The following is a 17,355-nucleotide window of genomic DNA, read 5'->3' on the forward strand; positions in this document are numbered from 1 at the left end:
GGCTGGGCTGAGCCGAGTCGGCACGGGGGAGGCTCCGCTGCAGGCTGATGCCGGAGCCTGGGCTGAGAGCCCCGCTCGTTTCCTGCACCAGCTCCGGGCAGGGCTTTGCTGCGGCTCTAGCCAGGCGCTGAGCCCGCAGCTCCCCCCGGCCGGGCCGCCCCCTGCACCAGCACGGTAGGGGCGGGTTGCATGAGGGCAGGACCCGGCGCCGACCGCCTGGCGGGCCCGGGGGGGTACCGGGCAAGGGCCAGGAGGGGAGATGGGGCAATGGGGGGCAGAGGGATGGGGCACTGGGGGGATGGGGCCCTGGGGGGTACTGGGCAAGGACCTGGAGGGGAGATGGGGTAGGGGGATGGGGCTACTGGGGAGATGGGGCCAGGGGGCAGAGGGGTGGGGCACTGGGGGGTACCAGGCAGGGGGGCAAGGGTCCGGGGGAGGAGATGGGACAATGGGCAGAGGTCACTGGGGGGATGGGGGGGCACTGGGGAGGTGGTGCACTGTGCAGAGGGATGGGGTACTTGGTAGGGGGCACTAGGCAAGGGGATGGGGCACTGGGGGGGTACTGGGCAGGGGGACACCAGGGAGGGATGGGGCACTGGGGGGAGTAATGGGACACTGAGTACTGGGCAGGGGGTACTGGGGGGAAGAGAGAGTAGTGGGCAGGGGGACACTGGGCAGAGGGGCATGGGGGTACCAGGCAGGGGCACTGGCATAATTTGGGAGTGTTGGGGCTGGTAAGAAGGAGCATGGGCATCCGTTGGGGGAGGGGTTGCTAGGAGGTCTGTACAAGTCTCCAGAAAGTGCCTTGGCCCCAGGGGTGGGGTGGGGTGGGGTGGGGGGAGCTGCAAGACGCTGCTGCTGGTTCCAGAGAGATCAGAAAGTGAGACAACCATGCCTAGACACCCCCAATCTCTTCCCCTTGCCCCTGTAAGAGCAGTAGGTTTCTCTGCTCTTGCAGGTGTTGTTCCATAGGGCGCTGTCCTGCGCTGGCAGGGAATGGGCCAGGTTTAGGGCTTTTCTGCCTCAGCCTTGGGGGCCTGGGTGTTCCAGAGAGTCAGATTGATCAATGTGCAACTTGAACCCTGCGGACGCCAGGGGATGGTGCCTGTGGCTTATTGAACAATACAAGGGTATTTTATTTGTCTGGCTTTCACCATCCTGTTAACCAGCCACTGTTAAAATCAGCACATCAGACAGAGGCTGATAATGATCTGTCTGTATCTTCATCCTGCCACCATCACCATGGCGTCTGAGCACCTAGCACAAGAATATTCTATAACTGATCAAACCCGGCACCTAGCATCCCCCCATGCCTGATCTCCTCCCAGGGCTGGGCTGCTGGTGTCTGCCTCTGCTGATGGAGGGTTTGTCCCCATTGCCAAATTATGGAGGTGCAAGCCGGCAGAAGGGAGCTCTGTCAGGTCTTTTAATTATTAAACTCAATTCTGGTGCCAGTGTACCCTGACCTTGTGAGGCTGCTTCCAGCTGAGTGCAAAACCACTTTGGCTAGGTTGCAGTTCATTGCAGGGACGGGGGCCCCTCTGGGCCTGTACTGTCTGCCTCTGCTAAGTTGACATTTATTAGACTCTATGGGGCTGTGGGTGTGGGGATGTGTGGTTTCACATAGTCTCACACTTGCGGGAGAAGAATTGTATATGCCAGTAATGGCTGAAGAATTTATTTAAAATGGAACTGCAGACAGACCTCTCAAATGGATGTGCTGCTGTATGAGGCAGCAGAATTCACAAGAATAAAATGGTCATTCTCTGAGTCCAGAGTGCTTTCTGGAGAAGCTGCATTTTCAAATCCATCTGTCTCCTGCTGCTTTTCTTCTGTGCAGGGCACCCTCCTCTGGCTACACCAAATCCTGGGTGGCAGGGCCAGAACACTGATGATCCAGCCAGCCCTTGTCCCACTCCACTGCGTTTTTTAGGGTTTCTCTCATCTGACCTAGAAAGGTAGGTCGTTGTACATAAATCCCAGCTCCCCAAAAGGAAATTATAAAACAAACTCTTTTCTGTTTGCAGCAGTGGGGGGGTTTGAATTGGGGAGGGAGGATTAATGCATCATTTACTGCCATCTCAGACAATTACCCCAGGCTGGATAGCAAGCCATGTATCTAGCTATGTGTAAAGCCATGGTATTTGTCCAGAGCACAGCTTGCTATGCCTAGACACTTGTACAAAAACAAAATTAGAAGCTCAGTTTATTATTTTCTTGGGTGTAATTAATTTTCTACATTTTAAACTCTCGCCATCTCTATCCTGCAGCTTTGTTGTATTGTTTCCAAAGAACAACATTTAAACTAATGTGTAAAACTGGAGTGGCTGGAAGTGCTGTGTACTTTGTAGGCTGTTTTAGAATTTAGCTCTCAAATTTGAGAAGGGGGAACCTTAAAGCTAGTCTGACCTTCTGTCTTCAGAGGCCCTGGGGCTTGCTCTTGAACTCTGAGGACTTGGCTTCAATAGTATGCCTAGTACTCTCCTAAAAGTACTTCTGTGAGCAGACCATGTCCCTTTAATAAACATAGGGTTCGGTTGCATGTGGCCGAGTGATTGTAAATAGCCGTTTTCAGTGGAATGTTTTAAAATTGTGGAAACGTTTCTATTGGACAGAGAAGGCTGTTGAAATGCTGGGCCACATTTAAGTTGCCAGTGCCCTTTTAATGTATATAAAGCACTTCCCTGGTCCCATTTGGAAGGTGCTAAAGATGGGTGAAGTATTTCTGGTTTCAGAGTAACAGCCGTGTTAGTCTGTATTCGCAAAAAGAAAAGGAGGACTTGTGGCACCTTAGAGACTAACCAATTTATTTGAGCATAAGCTTTCGTGAGCTACAGCTCACTTCATCGGATGCATACCGCTTGTCTTTTTAATTCAAGTTAAGCATCCAGACCAGGTACTGGGGGGTTTAAAGGTCTGATTCTCTGTCCTCGTGCTTGGTGTGGGAACTGGGGTGCAGTTGCAAAGATGCGTGTTACCATTTAAGCTCTCTGTCCAAGCTGACTGAAAAGCAAAATGAAAACAAACAAGGTGATCTGTTTTGAGAGTCTCCATTGCTCACGCTAACTTAGGTACTTATATGGCCCCATTACCCTACTGTCTATCTACCATGGCATGGCTGCAGATGGAGATGAAAGTTCAAATCCAAGCAAATTATTTTTCAGTAAAATTAAAAACAAAATTTAAAACCAAATAAAATGAAAGCCAAATCTCAATGATCTGATAGCACCTGTCTAAATATTTATAGTTATTCTGGTGAGGCATGGTGGTCCCATGACGGTGTGACTAGCATGGTACATATTTATGGACTTTCTGAAGTCAGGTGAAGTCTGTTTCTCGGTGCTTCAGAATGCTCTGCACCCTGTCTGTGTTAGTTCATTTCCCATTTTAGTTTTTTGGGCATTTCTTTTATTTTCACTTGATGTGTTTTCATGTGGTACGATTCTGTTTGTGGTCTGAGCATGAATTACCACCGGCAGTGCACGTTCTTTACACAACACAAGAATCCTTCCTGGTAGTAGTCTTGACTGTGGAGGAAAACGAAGAGGCCTGAGGGGTAGGGTGGTCTCTAGGGGATGGGGCGCTGGTTCTGAGCTTCACAGCACGGTCTAGTCCCTCCTCTGCCACTCATCTGCTGTGTCCCCTGGGTGAATCACTTCCTCTTTCTCTGCTTCTTTCGCCTCCCACCCTCATCTTGTCTCTGCTGTAAGCTGTGTGGGGAAGGGACTCTCACTATGTGTATGTGCAGTGCCTAGCAGAGACCCAATCTCGGTTGGGGCCTCTTGGCACCACCATAAGAGACACATTAAATAAGAGCAGTGGGTGCATGGCTATGAGAGGAATTAACTTAACTTTGTATTTGCTTTTCTTTTTTTTTTTAATTGTAACCAACCTGGCTTCTCACAAGGGAGTTTGTGTAGCTTGCAGAAAAACACTGTGACCAGAGATCCCTGGAGAAATTCCTAATGTCTGGTTGAGGACTTGATCAGATGAAGAGCCTTGATGTCTAATTATATCTGTTTTAGATCAGGGCCCTAGACTTCCTGCTAACGTACTTGGTATCTGAGAGACAAGATAGGTGAGATGATATCTTTTACTGGGCCAGCTTCTGTTGGTGAAGTCTGAGAAACAAAAAGAAAAGGAGGACTTATGGCACCTTAGAGACTAACCAATTTATTTGAGCATAAGCTTTCGTGAGCTACAGCTCCGATGAAGTGAGCTGCAGCTCACAAAAGCTTATGCTCAAATAAATTGGTTAGTCTCTAAGGTGCCACAAGTACTCCTTTTCCTTTTGCGAATACAGACTAACACGGCTGCTACTCTGAGAGACGAGATTTTGAGATTACACAGAGCTCTTCCTCAGATCTCACTGGAGGGATGTTAATGGGCCACTTCATCTTGAATGGTCCCTTGAACTATGTGTTAACTACTTATGCTTAAAGCTATGTTTTAATCACCAGTATTTTTAGTTTCAGAGTAGCAGCCGTGTTAGTCTGTATTGGTAACATGACCAAACGTGGTGAGGTCCATCCCTCTTCCCAGAGTCTCTATGCACGCTGCTGTTTTCTGCTTGCTGCCCATTCACTTTCACTTCCAGTGTTCCTGATGAACACTGGCAGGACTTGGAGGGGCATGCACTGCCAGCAGAGCAGAGGGCTGCGTATAGGCACAGGGCTGCCTGCTGCACAAAGTAAACAAATGGACAAGAATCGATAACAATATTTTCTTCACTTTCTTTTTGTGAGTCCTGTTTAGAGGTGCTCATAATAACGGCAGGTACAGTCAGTAGCTATGGATACGTGGATGATTTTTAAGTTTTTGCTTCTTTAAGAAATAAAGCACGCTGGCTAGAACCATCTTCCATGCTGTGAGCCTTCAGAATTACGCGTGCTTCCCGTGTGCCTAGGCCAACGCTACCGGCTGAGCACTATTATCACGTGGAAACAGCAACAGGACAAAACGAGCTCCTCGGAATAGGAATGGTGACAGACTTCAGCAAAGAAGTCTTGGTTTCTTTTTTAACTTTCTTAGGGCAATATTTTTAGCTCAGCCACAACATCTAGCCCCAGGCCCATTGTTCCCACTGCAGGATGTGGACCTAGCAATCACTATTCCTGTTGCCATTAGCACAGCACTTGCTTTGATGGCTAACAGAAGCGTCAACGCTTAACAGACCTCAGGACCTTTCCAAGGCAAATGCCTCCTCTCGGTGGCTTCTGCAGGGTGGTTTCCACTGAAATCCTGGTCCGGGCTGTCTGTACAGATTGTGAAAGACCTTCCTGCTGAGAGGTACTGGAGACGGATTAAGCTCCACCCTTGTGCCAGGGAAATCAATCCAGGAAGAATCTCTCTCTCCTCCTTCCAACCTGCCTCCCCTCCTCTCGATGGAGCTCTCTTGGTTCTGCAGACTGTAGCTGTGCCGACTAGCTCCCCAAAGAGCCAGTTAACTCGGTAACTCTCCGGGGGCGCCCGGGAATAGCTATGTCCTCAGCCAGCCGGGTGCTCTAATCTCTTTCTTATCTCTTAGCTGCTTGTCTCCTTGCTAGTGCTGCAGGAAAGCACAGTATCCCCAAGAGCAGGTGGCTGCATGAGAGGAAAGTGGTACCCATCGGGGTTCTTTGGCATCACTGCCCTTCCCGCCCAGAGAGAGTCGCTGTTCCAAGAACTGGAGAGCATCTGCCAATAAATCTCTTGTCTCAGGACAGCTTGAGGCTAGTGACTAGGCTGTTAATGGGCACCTGTGTACTGTGGTGACGAGCACAGTGTAAAAGCCTAAGTGGTGAGCATGTTGTCTAGGACCGTGTCTGTGCCAGGCCCAGCAGTGTGGTGGCACTCGTGGATCAGGACGGATGGCATTAGGGGGTGAATGAGCTGCAGGCTAATCGTGCTGTGCTGAGGAACCATAGCTCCTGTTGCTCAGTGCCTCTGAATGTTGGTCTGTGTGTGACTGGACCTGCAGCCCTTCATCCTGCTGAGCTGAACGGGAACTTTGCCTGCGTGAGGATGGCAGGATTTGGCCTGATGTACTGAGCAGCTTGCTCCCAGCCCCGTGACGCTCTCCGTGGTTCTATTTCCCTCCCCCCCCCCCCCACCCCGTTTGTCTGATCTGTTGGATCTTTGAGTTCTTTGGGGCAGGGACTGTCTCACCGTAAATGGAGAGCCCCTAGCACAATGGGGCCCTGATCCCCCTCCGGGGCTTCTAGGCACTAGAACTACTAAGTTCTATTAAGTAGTGGGGATAAAAACACATGAGTTGTGTTGGCCCTACAGCCACTTCATCGGGAGTAGCTCCACGGCTCCTCACCATCCTACTGTAGACCCAGCCCAGCCGTTTGTCACCTAGATTTCTTTCTTCACTCAGCTGGGCTGTTTTCTTTGCCACGTCTCTGATCTGAGAAGGGAAGGGATTTGGGCAGCTGAGGCAATAATGGCTACAAAGGCTTTTACCGTGTCCTCCCTTATTGACAAGACTGCTGTTGACGTAACCTAGCACAACCCAGTTCCAGTTTCTCCTGTGGCTCCTGCAGCCTGTATCTCCAAGTGCTGTAGGGTGAAATAGCTCTAAGGGCCCCACGCTGAGTGTCCATCTCCCTTTGGGGGTTTTTGTTTTTTGTTTGTTTTTTTTTTGAGGAGGGTTGCAGGCAAGTGATTTGCATCTCTGCAGGTAAGGCCCTAAGTTAAAGAACAGCTCATAGAGGGAGAGGAGGAAAAAGAGAGATGAATAACAAAGAGAAGCCTGGTTTCAGAGTAGCAGCCGTGTTAGTCTGTATTCGCAAAAAGAAAAGGAGGACTTGTGGCACCTTAGAGACTAACCAATTTATTTGAGCATAAGCTTTCATGAGCTACAGCTCACTTCTGTTTCCTTGTGACTGGAGAAAAGGAGTGAGCACATCCAGTTATACTGAATTTTGGTAAGTGCTCGCATGCTGTAGCAATGGCTGCTGTACAAGAACCCAGACAGAAATGGGGAAGAAAAGAAGAGAAGGTCAGGAGTTGGACTGGAGAAGGCTCTCCTACCAAGAGCAGTATGGTTACATGAGGAGCAGCCGAGAGACTGCTGTTTCATGAGTGGGGTGGGATTGGGGCAAGTCCAGGAGGATTTTTAAGACTGAAGAGAACAATTTTGAGAAGGATCTTGGGATTGTTGTGGGGCTTGTTTCTGGCTCACTAATTTCAGTCATGATTTCAGTCACTGACTTTAATCATGACTGAAATTAGTGAGCCAGAAACCTTGATTTTTATTTTTTTTTAAATAATTGAATTTAATCTTGTTTTGCATTTGTACTTTAGTTATTCCTAAAGAAAAATTAATTCTTAGTGATTGGTATAACAATTAAAACATTGACTTGCAACCAAATATAGTCTTCACACTAAAAGTGAAAAGAAAAGGAGTACTTGTGGCACCTTAGAGACTAACCAATTTTATTTGAGCATAAGCTTTCGTGAGCTACAGCTCACTTCATCGGATGCTTATGCTCAAATAAATTGGTTAGTCTCTAAGTTGCTACAAGTCCTCCTTTTCTTTTTGCGAATACAGACTAACACGGCTGTTACTCTGAAACCGTACACTAAAAGTGGTTCTTTTTGCTAACTAGGCAGATACACTCAGTGGTTTTCAACCTCTTTTTTTTTTTTCCCCCCCCCCATTTGTGGTGAAAATTTCAAAAATGGCGGCATAGACTTCTTTAGAAACCTTAGGCAGAGTCTGTGGAGCCTCAGGGATTGGCAGACCCCAGGTTGAAATCCACGGCACTGTCTGTACACAATCATTTACGCTATTCTATAGCTCAGCGTACACTTATTCAGATTTTTAACTTCTGTGTTTTGTGTGTTGTTTTTTTAGTGTGTTAGAAAATGACAAATGATGCATTTCTTATTTTACTGGATTGGGGTGTTTGTTTTTATTTGGGATTTATGTTAAGATGCCTTAGGATGGTAACCAGAATTTAAATTACAAATATAAAACAACAGCATTTTGAAATAGTCTTTATTAGTTAAATGAAACTTCCTTAAATGAGCTGCATACATAAGAAAAAGGCTTCTTGAAAACTGCTTTTGCATTTTAAACTGACTGATTAAACCAAGGAAGTGTTTCTGATCACTCTCCTGTCTGTTCTCTATCGGCCAGATTCTCAAAGGTATTTAGGCCCCTAAAGATGCAAGTAGATGTTTTTGAAAATCCCAGTAGGGCGCTAGCTGCATCTGTAGGAGCCTAAATACCTTTGAGAATCTGGCCCCTTGTCCAGGCAGTGGTATAAATTTGGGGGATGTGCAGGTGCAAATGCACTTGCCCGCCCTAGTTGCTGCGGAGCGTATTTTATAACACGGCCCTGGAGTCGGTGTTGGGGGTACAGGCTGGGAGGCCTCAGCAGCGCATGGCTGGCGTGGCTCAGTGGTGTGATGCCAGGACTGTGTACTCAGTTCCAGGGCTGGGCCAGCTTGTTTAAACATCCTCCAAGCAGAGGCTGAGTCAGGGAGGTGTGTTTCCTGTTAGGCCGTAGGCCTACGTGGAGTGGTTCCAGGTTCTCCAGCGGAGGGCAGGGTGTTGGGTGCCCACGCCAGGTGCACTCTGACCTGAGGGTGGACTCGGGGGAGGCGTCCCTGCACGGTGGCCAGCCCGCATTCCATCCTGCGCCCCCTGATAACCTCATTGCTCCCTAGGGGAGCACGCCCCCCAGTGTGAAACCCAGTGCAGTTGTGTGTCTGTGCTGGGCACATTGTGTGTAGCAGCCCTAACTGTTTCACCACAGACTTGGGTTTATTGAGCTGAGCATCCTGCGGGTTCCTGGTACATCTTGTAGCTCATCTCTTGTCACACACCTAGAAAGAAATACACAGTGAGGGGCCGTTTTCTCTGAATCCCCGTCTGGGTTTTACGCTGTGTGCCCCATCGTGTCGCGCACACAGACCTAGAGCAGAGAGCCGTTTCTCTCAGCGTGTGTTATATGTGTTACAAATCCCTGTCTGCACAGTGCTAATCCACAGCAGCATCTAGCTGCAGTGAAGAGGTGCTCCTTCCTTGTACGGGGCATGACCTCAGCCATGCAGAGAGAATGCCTAACTCTTGGCTTCAGCAATTCAGAAAGCCAGTTCTGGGCACTACACCTAGAAGTGGCACAATACACGCGGTACCTGCTCAAAGGTTGGTTGCATATTGGCGACAAGCTTTAACAAAGCAGAAAGAATTGACACACCCTCTGCCTAAAGAAACGTAGCCACAGAGCCGCACTGGGCCACCATGAGAGCAAAAGCCGTCTGTCTGGTCTGTTTCTGGGGCTAGCAGAACAGCACAGCCTGCCTGGAAGCAAGGCAGGATAAGGGATTTATGAAACACTGCCAAGTACGATGAGCAAGCTCCCGTACAAGGAGAGATTAACACAAGTGGGATTATTTCTGGCCTGATCCGGTGAAGCCTTCCTCAGGCGATTGGTCAGGGCGAAATCATTAGGGCTGCTCCATGAGTACGGGACTGCACAGTTGGTCCCTTAGCTTGTAAAAGGGGGAAATCTGAGCTGGGGTGAGGGGTCTGAAATAACAGATGTGCCAGTGAAGGCAGGTGGTCTGCTCTTTGCTTCTGTTTTATGGTCCTCCTGTTTCCTCCTCTGTGGCTGGAGCTAAACTTCTTTGCACACCTCTCCCTGTCTCCGGTCCCAGCCTCGTTTGGCACTGTTCAAGCTTCTCATGTGTCTGAGAACCTTTGCTTGTGTTTTCTAACTGGCCTCTCTTTCCCCGGTGCAGGGACGTTCTCCCTCATGCTGGCTCCCTCGGTCCCTGGACAGGTTAATCCAATGAAGTGTGCTCCCCACGCCAGGATGGCTGCTTTTTAAACCTGCCCTGGCGCTGTTGGCCTCCCCCAAGCTCAGACACAGCTTTTCCTGCCAGTTGCCACCTGTGTTGTCCAGGTAAAATCCATCACCTTGTGCAAGGGTGGCCAACCTGACCCTGAGAAGGAGCCAGAATTTACCAATGTACATTGCCAAAGAGCCCCAGTAATACGTCAGCAGCCCCCCATTAGCTCCCCACGCCTCCCAGTCAGCTGTTTCGTGGTGTGCAGGAGGCTCTGGGGGGAGGGGAGGAGCGAAGGCATGGCAGGCTCAGGGGTGGGGGCGGGAAGGGGTGGAGTGGGGGCAGGGCCTGTGGCAGAGCCAGGGGTTGAGCAGTGAGCACTCCCCGGCACATTGGAAAGTTGGCGCCTGTAGCCCCAGCCCTGGAGTCGGGGCCTGTACAAGGAGCCGCAGATTAACTTCTGAAGAGCCGCGTGTGGCGCCAGAGCCCCAGGTTGGCCACCCTGGTCCTGTGGTTTGCAGTAAATCTTCTGCTAACTAACGCTTTCCTCTAACAATGCCGTGTGTCTGGATTAAACCCAGGAGCACCAGAGAACCTGGTGGTCTGTCCCTGGTGTGTCCTGTGGAGCTGGCCGGCTCCGGGCAGGGGACAGCAGGGGTGCAAAATGAAACTGCTGCTCTGATCTGCTCCCAGCAGCAGGTGCTTTGCTCCCTCCACCCCAATAATGATCTTATAAGAGCATAACCTAGCTCTTGTTTCACAGACCTCAGCCTGCGTCCCAAAATCCTTATCCCCGCTGTACAGATAGGGAAACTGAGGCACAGGGCTGGGACGTAACTTGCCCAAGGTCATCCAGCAGGCCAGAGCTCTACCCAGTAGGAAACATTGCCTTGAGTCGTCCTCCTCCCCCCCCCCCCCCCCAAAAAAAAAAAAAACAGTATTCAACTCCCAGCATCTGCAGCTATCTCACTGCTTCCCCACCCACTTGTCACTCGGGTCAAGTCCTTGCCTAATTTAGGTTGCGACCCCTCGGGTCAGCGGTGGTACCATTCTGTTTGCCTGGACTCTGCTTTGCACCCCAATAGCACTAGTTTAATGACCGCATGGTATAGGACCTCGCCTGCCCCTCAGGGGGGACCCATCTCCTCCACAGTGTCTCAGGGCCGTTGCTGAGTAACAGCCAGGAACGTTGGCCTCAAATGTTTGCTTTGTATCGCAGCCAAGACACAGGTGCTATCTCGGAACAGAGCCAGGTCCCTGCCTGAAGGAGCTGGCGACCCAGCTCCGACACCACCACCACCCCCGGGCAGGCTGGGGAGGGTCTTGCCGGCAGTTGGTGAGTTCCTGTGGGCAAGGCTTGGACTTTCTTGCCTTGCAATAGCACCGGGAGTCCCCACCCCCTTGTGCAGGCTGCTCTGCAGCTGCGTGGTGAGAGACTGTCCCTGCTCCAGAGAGTTTGCTGACAACAGCCACAAAGATGAGCAGGGGAATGGTGTGTGGAGGGATGAAGTGACTCCCCAGGTCCCAGCTCATGTCATATGGGCCTGAGCGCAAGAGATGGGAGGAATTATTCTCCCCAGTTTCCAGAGTGGGAACTGAGGCTCGGAGAGGTGATCCGACACGCCCGAGCTGGGAATGGAACCCAGCTCTCCTGAGCCCCAGGCCGGTGCCCTAACCATACGGCTGTCTTCCCCCTGCATTGCACAGGTGGAGCAGAACCACACTTGGGATGTCTGGGCATCAGCTGAGGTAGCCTTGCCAGGCAGGAGCCGGCCAGCCAGCAGGGTCCCTTGTGAAGGTGTCTCTCTAGTGTGTATAGCTTGTGCCTGGGTGTCTCTTCCATCCCACCCCTGGAGTAACCCCGTGAGTCGGTGGTTAGGGTCTGTTCGGCTGGACACGCTTCTGTCCTGCTCGCTCGCAGCACCACTTCACAGCTGTGCGTTGGCTTCCGTGGCCTGAGCTCTGCCTCCTCCCCCGGGCGTGAAAGGCAGGTCCTGGCCGCAGGTGGAGGTTTTATCAGCGTTTGTCAGCTGCCTGCTCCACATCCTGCTCTGCAGCGCCTCCCGCCCCCCTTTGCCTTGCAGACATGGCCTTCCCACGGAACCAGAAGCTGAACCTCCTGCGCCTCACCGTGCTCTTGATCGTGGCTTTAGCTGGTATCAAATTTATCTTCCGAGACAGGTAAGACGCTTGTCCGCAGCCAGGCTGCCCACGGAGCCCGGGTAGTGCTGGGGCCAGTCCCCTGGTGCTTGGAGCTGAGTTCTGTCTGTCTGGCCCCAAGGCAGCTCCTTAGCTGAGCTAGCATCAGTATGCCCTCGCCCCGTCTCTCTCGAGCGCTGCACTGGCATGGCCAGCTGAGCCTGCCACACGCCTCTGGATTTGTAACCAAATGGTGGGGGCTGGGATCTTACTGCTGCTCCCCGGCATCTCTCACTGGGTGCTGGAGTGTCCTGGGTTCCCATTGCTGGGACAGCTCTCCCCAGAGCGTACAGACCTGTAGATGGGGAGGAGGGTCCCAGTGACAGAGAGCTGCGTCTTTCCCACTCTGCCCCCAGCGGACGTCCCAGTCTGCCGGTGACAGCGGGCACTGGAGACTGTGACCCATTCCCAGGTGGCCTCTATGGGACTCTCCTGCAGAGCACACGCTGGAGGGCACAGCCGCAGGGCAGTAGGTTGGACTGTTCAGCTCAGATACCCTCCAGGGCCAGCAGCTGTTCTTGGGGGCGGTGGGGCTGGAGCAGGGCACACCCCCTTTGGCTTAGGCACGGGGAACTATGTGACTCCAGGAGTGGGTGGAAGCTGCTCTCACAGCCCTGGAGGCTGATGTCCCTGCCCGTCTCCAGAGCAGATGCTGTTGGGCTTTCCCCCACACCTTCTGTCCTGGCAGAGCCCCTGGGGGCTGGGAGGGGAAGTCAGTGCCTGGGGCCACTCTGCTGAAGCTGCCCACAAGGGAGCCGGTGCGTCAGGACACTGAAAGTTTCCAGCAGCTCTGTTCTGCACGCGCAGTGTTACCCCAGATCTGCACAAGCACATCAGTAAGGACAATGACTTCTGGGGAAAGGCTGGAGAGGAAAAGGAGGAGGCCAACCCTCACAACCAGGCCTTAGAGCTCTCGGCGGTGAAGATAATGGGTCCAAAGGAAGACACCAAAAAGCAGCTCTCCAAGGACTTCAGCACCACGGAGATGAGGCTTGTCCACCTGGACCTGAAAGGAGCCGCGCCCAAGGTGTCCTACTTGGAACAGGTGAGCAGCAGAGGGTTCTGGGATGACACTTGTCCCCTCTCTCCTGCCCTGTCCCTGTCCTGCTGGGCTGCAGGTGGACATCCCACTTGTTACGAGCAGGTCCTGTGGGCGCCAGAGTTCAGCCTCTGGCTTCCAGTGCTCGCAGAGAGCACTGGGCACCTTCCCGCCCTGGTCGCCCGAGCCGCTCTCGGCTCCGTGGTGGCTGAGCAGAGCAGGGGGCAAGGGAGAGGAAGAGCTGGCTTTGGAACTGCCTGAGCGTGGGATGTTGCCCACCGGCCAGGGATCTCACACACTCCCCTCAGAGGGACGTAACAGAATCCCGTGGCCACAGTTCAGAGCGAGAGAGACCCGTGGTAGCCTGGGAGCTCTGACTCCTTTTGCTGCCCTTGTGCTTGCCTGGAACCCATGCAGCCTGGCAAGGAGCCCTGCTGAGGCGGGTTTCTAGCCAGGCAAGGCCATGGGCTCTTCTCGTGCTATTGAGCCTGGCTCCATGGAAGCCAGGGGAATTGCACCATAGACACCCAAGCTCAGTCTGACCTGTGGTCTCTGGCCAGGAGACTGATAGGCGAGCTTTCCGTTTTTCCCCCCTCCCAACCCCCGCTATGCTCTCCAGCCCCAGCAGGTCGGCTCATTGCCTTGGGCATTTGCTCTCCTTGCAGGTGTTTCCACTTCTCTCCAAACTTGGTGCAAATGGAATCCTGGTCGAGTACGAAGACATGTTTCCCTTTAAGGGTGAGCTTGAAACCCTCAAGTCTTCATACGCTTATAGGTAAGATGTTGCAATGGGCACGAGTGAACCGCAGCGCTTTTCCACATGGCGGGAGGGGGCTGGAGGTGACAAAGGAGGAAGCATTTGGCTGTGTGTGTTGGCTAGGTATCCAAAAGTAACGTGACCCACTCGGTGCCAGAGGGTCTGCAAGTCTGGGCATGGCCCTGCTGGAACAGCCCTCGATAAGAGCCCGCTGCCTGCTACAGTTCTGAGCCCTCTGGCTGGGCCCGCCGTTGGAGCAGCCTCCATGTCTGTTCTTACAGTGTCTGTGTTTGGATCCCAATTTGCATTCCCAGTTTCTCTCCACATGGAAAAGCAGTGAGCCAATGAGCAGGGAGAGACTCTGAGCTGCACCAGTGTAACTGTGCCACTCTGGGGACGCGCATGGGTTTCCTGAGCTAATGTGCAGCGCTCTGAATGTGGGTGTGTAGTGGGGCAGCCGCCCTGCTCTGGCAGAATGGGATAAAAGCAGCCCTGGAGAGGGCTGTGGCTAGGATAAAAGGAGTGAGAGCAGCTGAGGGAGTGGCTGACCACAGTTGGCCCTGATAAGAGGGCTGGGGGCCAGGAGCTGAAGGAGTCTCACGCTAGCCCTGGAGTGGGAAGGGCTGGCTGCCTGGGAGCAAGGTACCTGAAGCAGAGCAGAGCAGTGCTGGGGAAGGGCAAAGGAAGTTGGGAGCTCCAGCCTGGTGGACTCAGGCTGCAGGCCTTGGTGAAGGTACTGGGCCTACAACGGTGCAGCCTGGGGATAGGCAGAGGCAGCTGGTCCAACCCCCTTGCCAATGATGGGTGGCCATGACACTGCGGTCTGCCCCAGTGAAAGGGGGCTAGATCTTGACTAGCAGTAGCCACTGAGGCAAGATGGGCTTAGAGGGTTGGGGGTTCCCCTGGGAGGGGAGACCCAGAGCGTCAGGGCACGGCGGTGGGGCAGCACCCCAAGGCATGGGGCACTGGGGTCCGGGAGGGACACGGGGCCTGCGGCAGGAGAGACGCTAGCCAGCAGAGGGCGCTCCGGAGCTGGAGTTGAGCTAATTCCCAAGACGACCAGCAGGAAGCGCCGCGGCGGTGAGTCGTCGCTCTGCTACAGGGAGTACCAGACTCCTCCTGTCTGTCGCACAGCCGTTAACACCGCCAGTGCCCTGAGCCAGATTTAACACTCGGGCGTCGGCGTGTCTGGGAGCCTGCGAATGGCCTGAGTTTGCCAACCAGCATCTGCAAAACGCAAAGCCCTCTGACCTGCCGATTGTCCCTGTCGCCCTGCAGCGAAGATGACATCGAGAAGATCCAGCGGCTAGCAGCGCTCAATAAGCTGGAGGTGGTTCCCCTGGTGCAGACCTTTGGGCATGTGGAGGTAGGCGTTGATCTCTGTGCGAGTCGGCCCTTCTGTAGGGGCAGGCTGAGAGCAGCTGCTCCTGGCCCGGAGGCTGAAAGGCATGTCCTGCCATCCAGATGGCTCCAACTGCCTCCAGAAGTGGGGTGGATCCAAGTGCCGACATGGCTGGTACCAAACACTGCATAGAGCTGCATCTCTCTCTCCTCTCTCCCCATCAGGCATGCCTGGTGGTGCACAGACATGGCCCCACCCTGGAGCTCTCCCCAGAAAAGCTCTGTTCTTTTCTGGCTTAAACCAGGCTCACCCAGGTGTTACTGTGTGGCTTTAACAATTACTGCACACCCTGAATGGCTTGGCTCTGGATGTAGACCTGTTCCAGCAGTAGATGAGGATGGGGAAGGCCTGTGATGGGACCTGCTTAGGAGGGCACTCTCCTCGGGATTGTTTGTGCAGGGTTTTGTTTGTGGTGTTTGCAGCTCTCCGTCTTTCAGGGAGCCAGGCGAGTTCTTGGCGCTCGCAGACTGTTTCCTAGTGGTTATTCTCCCTTTGTCAGGGGGAGGCAGGGTGACAGTCCATTGCCCTTCTTGACTGGAAGCATTTAAAGGGCGCTAGATATAGATTGGGTTTTTTTGGGCTCTGAACAGGCAAACGTCTCCCTGACCGCGGGGACCGGGTGTCATTCTAAGTCTGAAGCACCATGCCCACCTGTGGGGCTAGGAACCCCCTTGTAGAACAGAGCCACTCAAGCCAGTGTCACACCAGAGTGACCTCCTGTGAGGACCAGGGTCTGTGAGACACCGAGTGCTCCGGTCTCCCATGCGATGCCCGTTGGCTGAGCTTAGGCACTGAGCCAGGGCTGTTTCTGTGGCTGCTGGGTTTCCCTCACGAGTGTCTGGCTCCCCTCTCTGTTGCTGAGTGAGGAATCTGCTTCTCCTGAGGGTGTCTCAGTCTCTCTCCTCACCCTGCCACCTCAGTCTCCTCAACCCAACAAGGTGGCATTGGTCTCTGCCCCCAAACTGGGAGGTAGCTGTATGCTGGCTTTCCTCCAAGGCAAGGAGGCAGCTTCCTCTCTGTCTTGTGCCCCCCTGGGGCAAGGAGGGAGCTGGCAAGGATGCCTGCCATGGGTCCAGCTTGGCTCCACCGCCACATCACCCATTCGTAAACAACTGCTGTTTGCACAGGTCTTGACAGTGAGCCTGGTGGAGGCTCCTGTGGACTCTGAGCTGGTGCGCTCAGCCCGGGGCATTCCACAGGGAGCAGGTACGCCTCCCAGAGACCGTGCTGATCAACCCCCCGGGCATGTGGACGGGGGGTCCCCCTCTTCCTGGCCCATGTGTCCCCATTGCGCAGCATGACTCTAGCTGGACAGAGCCCCTTTAAAGCAGACCCGTGACTTGCCTCCCAGTTACTCCTTTCCCTTGCAGTCAAACTGCTCTCTTTCCAAAGCACAGTGCGATCTGCCTGGGGTCCAGTGGGGTTGGTTTGTGCACGGTGTGGTTTGGTGCTACGTTGGGTTCACACGCTTCCTTGTGACAGTTTATCCTGAAGCACGACAAGTACCGATACCTGCGGGAAGTCGAGCGCTTCCCCAACAGCCTCAACCCCCACGTCCCAGACACCCTGTCCCTGCTGAAGAGCATCCTGTCACAGGTGATGGACAAACACAGACACTCGAGCTGGATCCACATCGGAGCCGACGAGGTAAGTGCTGGGGAGGTTTCTGTGGAAGGCGTCCCGTGCTCTCCCCTCTGCCGGCTCAGGGAGTTGTGTGTGTGTGTGTGTGTGTGTGTCTCATTTGTATTGCAGTAGTCCCAGCTGTAGATTGGAACCCTGCTGTACTAACACAATGGCTGCCCCTGCCTTGACAAGCTTACTGTCTGATGGTCTAAGGAGGGACACAGTAGACTGTCCCCAATTCTAGGTGCAAAGTCCTCTACAGCTTACGACAGCCCCTCTGGGTAGAGGGAAGGGAAGAGGAACAAAACGTCTGGAGAAGAGGCTTGCAGAGCTACTCCACCTTCCAGCACACCGAGCACAGCTTTTAGTGGCTTCCTTGCAGGTCCTGTAGCGATCTGGCTTCTGTTTACAGACCCCAAAGTATCTCCAACTCTGCATACAGTACCAGTGAAATGTAGCCCCCTGTGGGGTGCAGGGTAGCAGCTCTTTGGTGCCCGACACTGGGTTGGGAGGAGGTGACATTTTTGGCCAAAGTACACGGGGACAGAC

At 53.3% G+C, this 17,355-nt stretch overlaps 1 protein-coding gene across 1 annotated transcript in view; it reads left to right on the forward strand.

Moving 5' to 3' along the window:
- The window catches only part of LOC141994713 (hexosaminidase D-like), a 30,684-nt gene continuing 13,329 nt past the window's right edge, over window positions 1-17,355 (forward strand). Inside the window, exons 1-8 of the mRNA XM_074965005.1 lie at window positions 1-174; window positions 1,841-1,958; window positions 9,739-9,902; window positions 11,871-11,967; window positions 12,793-13,030; window positions 13,690-13,799; window positions 15,060-15,147; window positions 16,666-16,830. Of these exons, the coding sequence (XP_074821106.1) occupies window positions 11,873-11,967; window positions 12,793-13,030; window positions 13,690-13,799; window positions 15,060-15,147; window positions 16,666-16,830 (696 nt within the window). The 5' untranslated portion in view covers window positions 1-174; window positions 1,841-1,958; window positions 9,739-9,902; window positions 11,871-11,872. The remainder of the gene's footprint in view (window positions 175-1,840; window positions 1,959-9,738; window positions 9,903-11,870; window positions 11,968-12,792; window positions 13,031-13,689; window positions 13,800-15,059; window positions 15,148-16,665; window positions 16,831-17,355) is intronic.

The sequence above is a fragment of the Natator depressus genome, chromosome 10, assembly GCF_965152275.1.
Source record: "Natator depressus isolate rNatDep1 chromosome 10, rNatDep2.hap1, whole genome shotgun sequence".
Classification (NCBI taxonomy): domain Eukaryota; kingdom Metazoa; phylum Chordata; order Testudines; family Cheloniidae; genus Natator; species Natator depressus.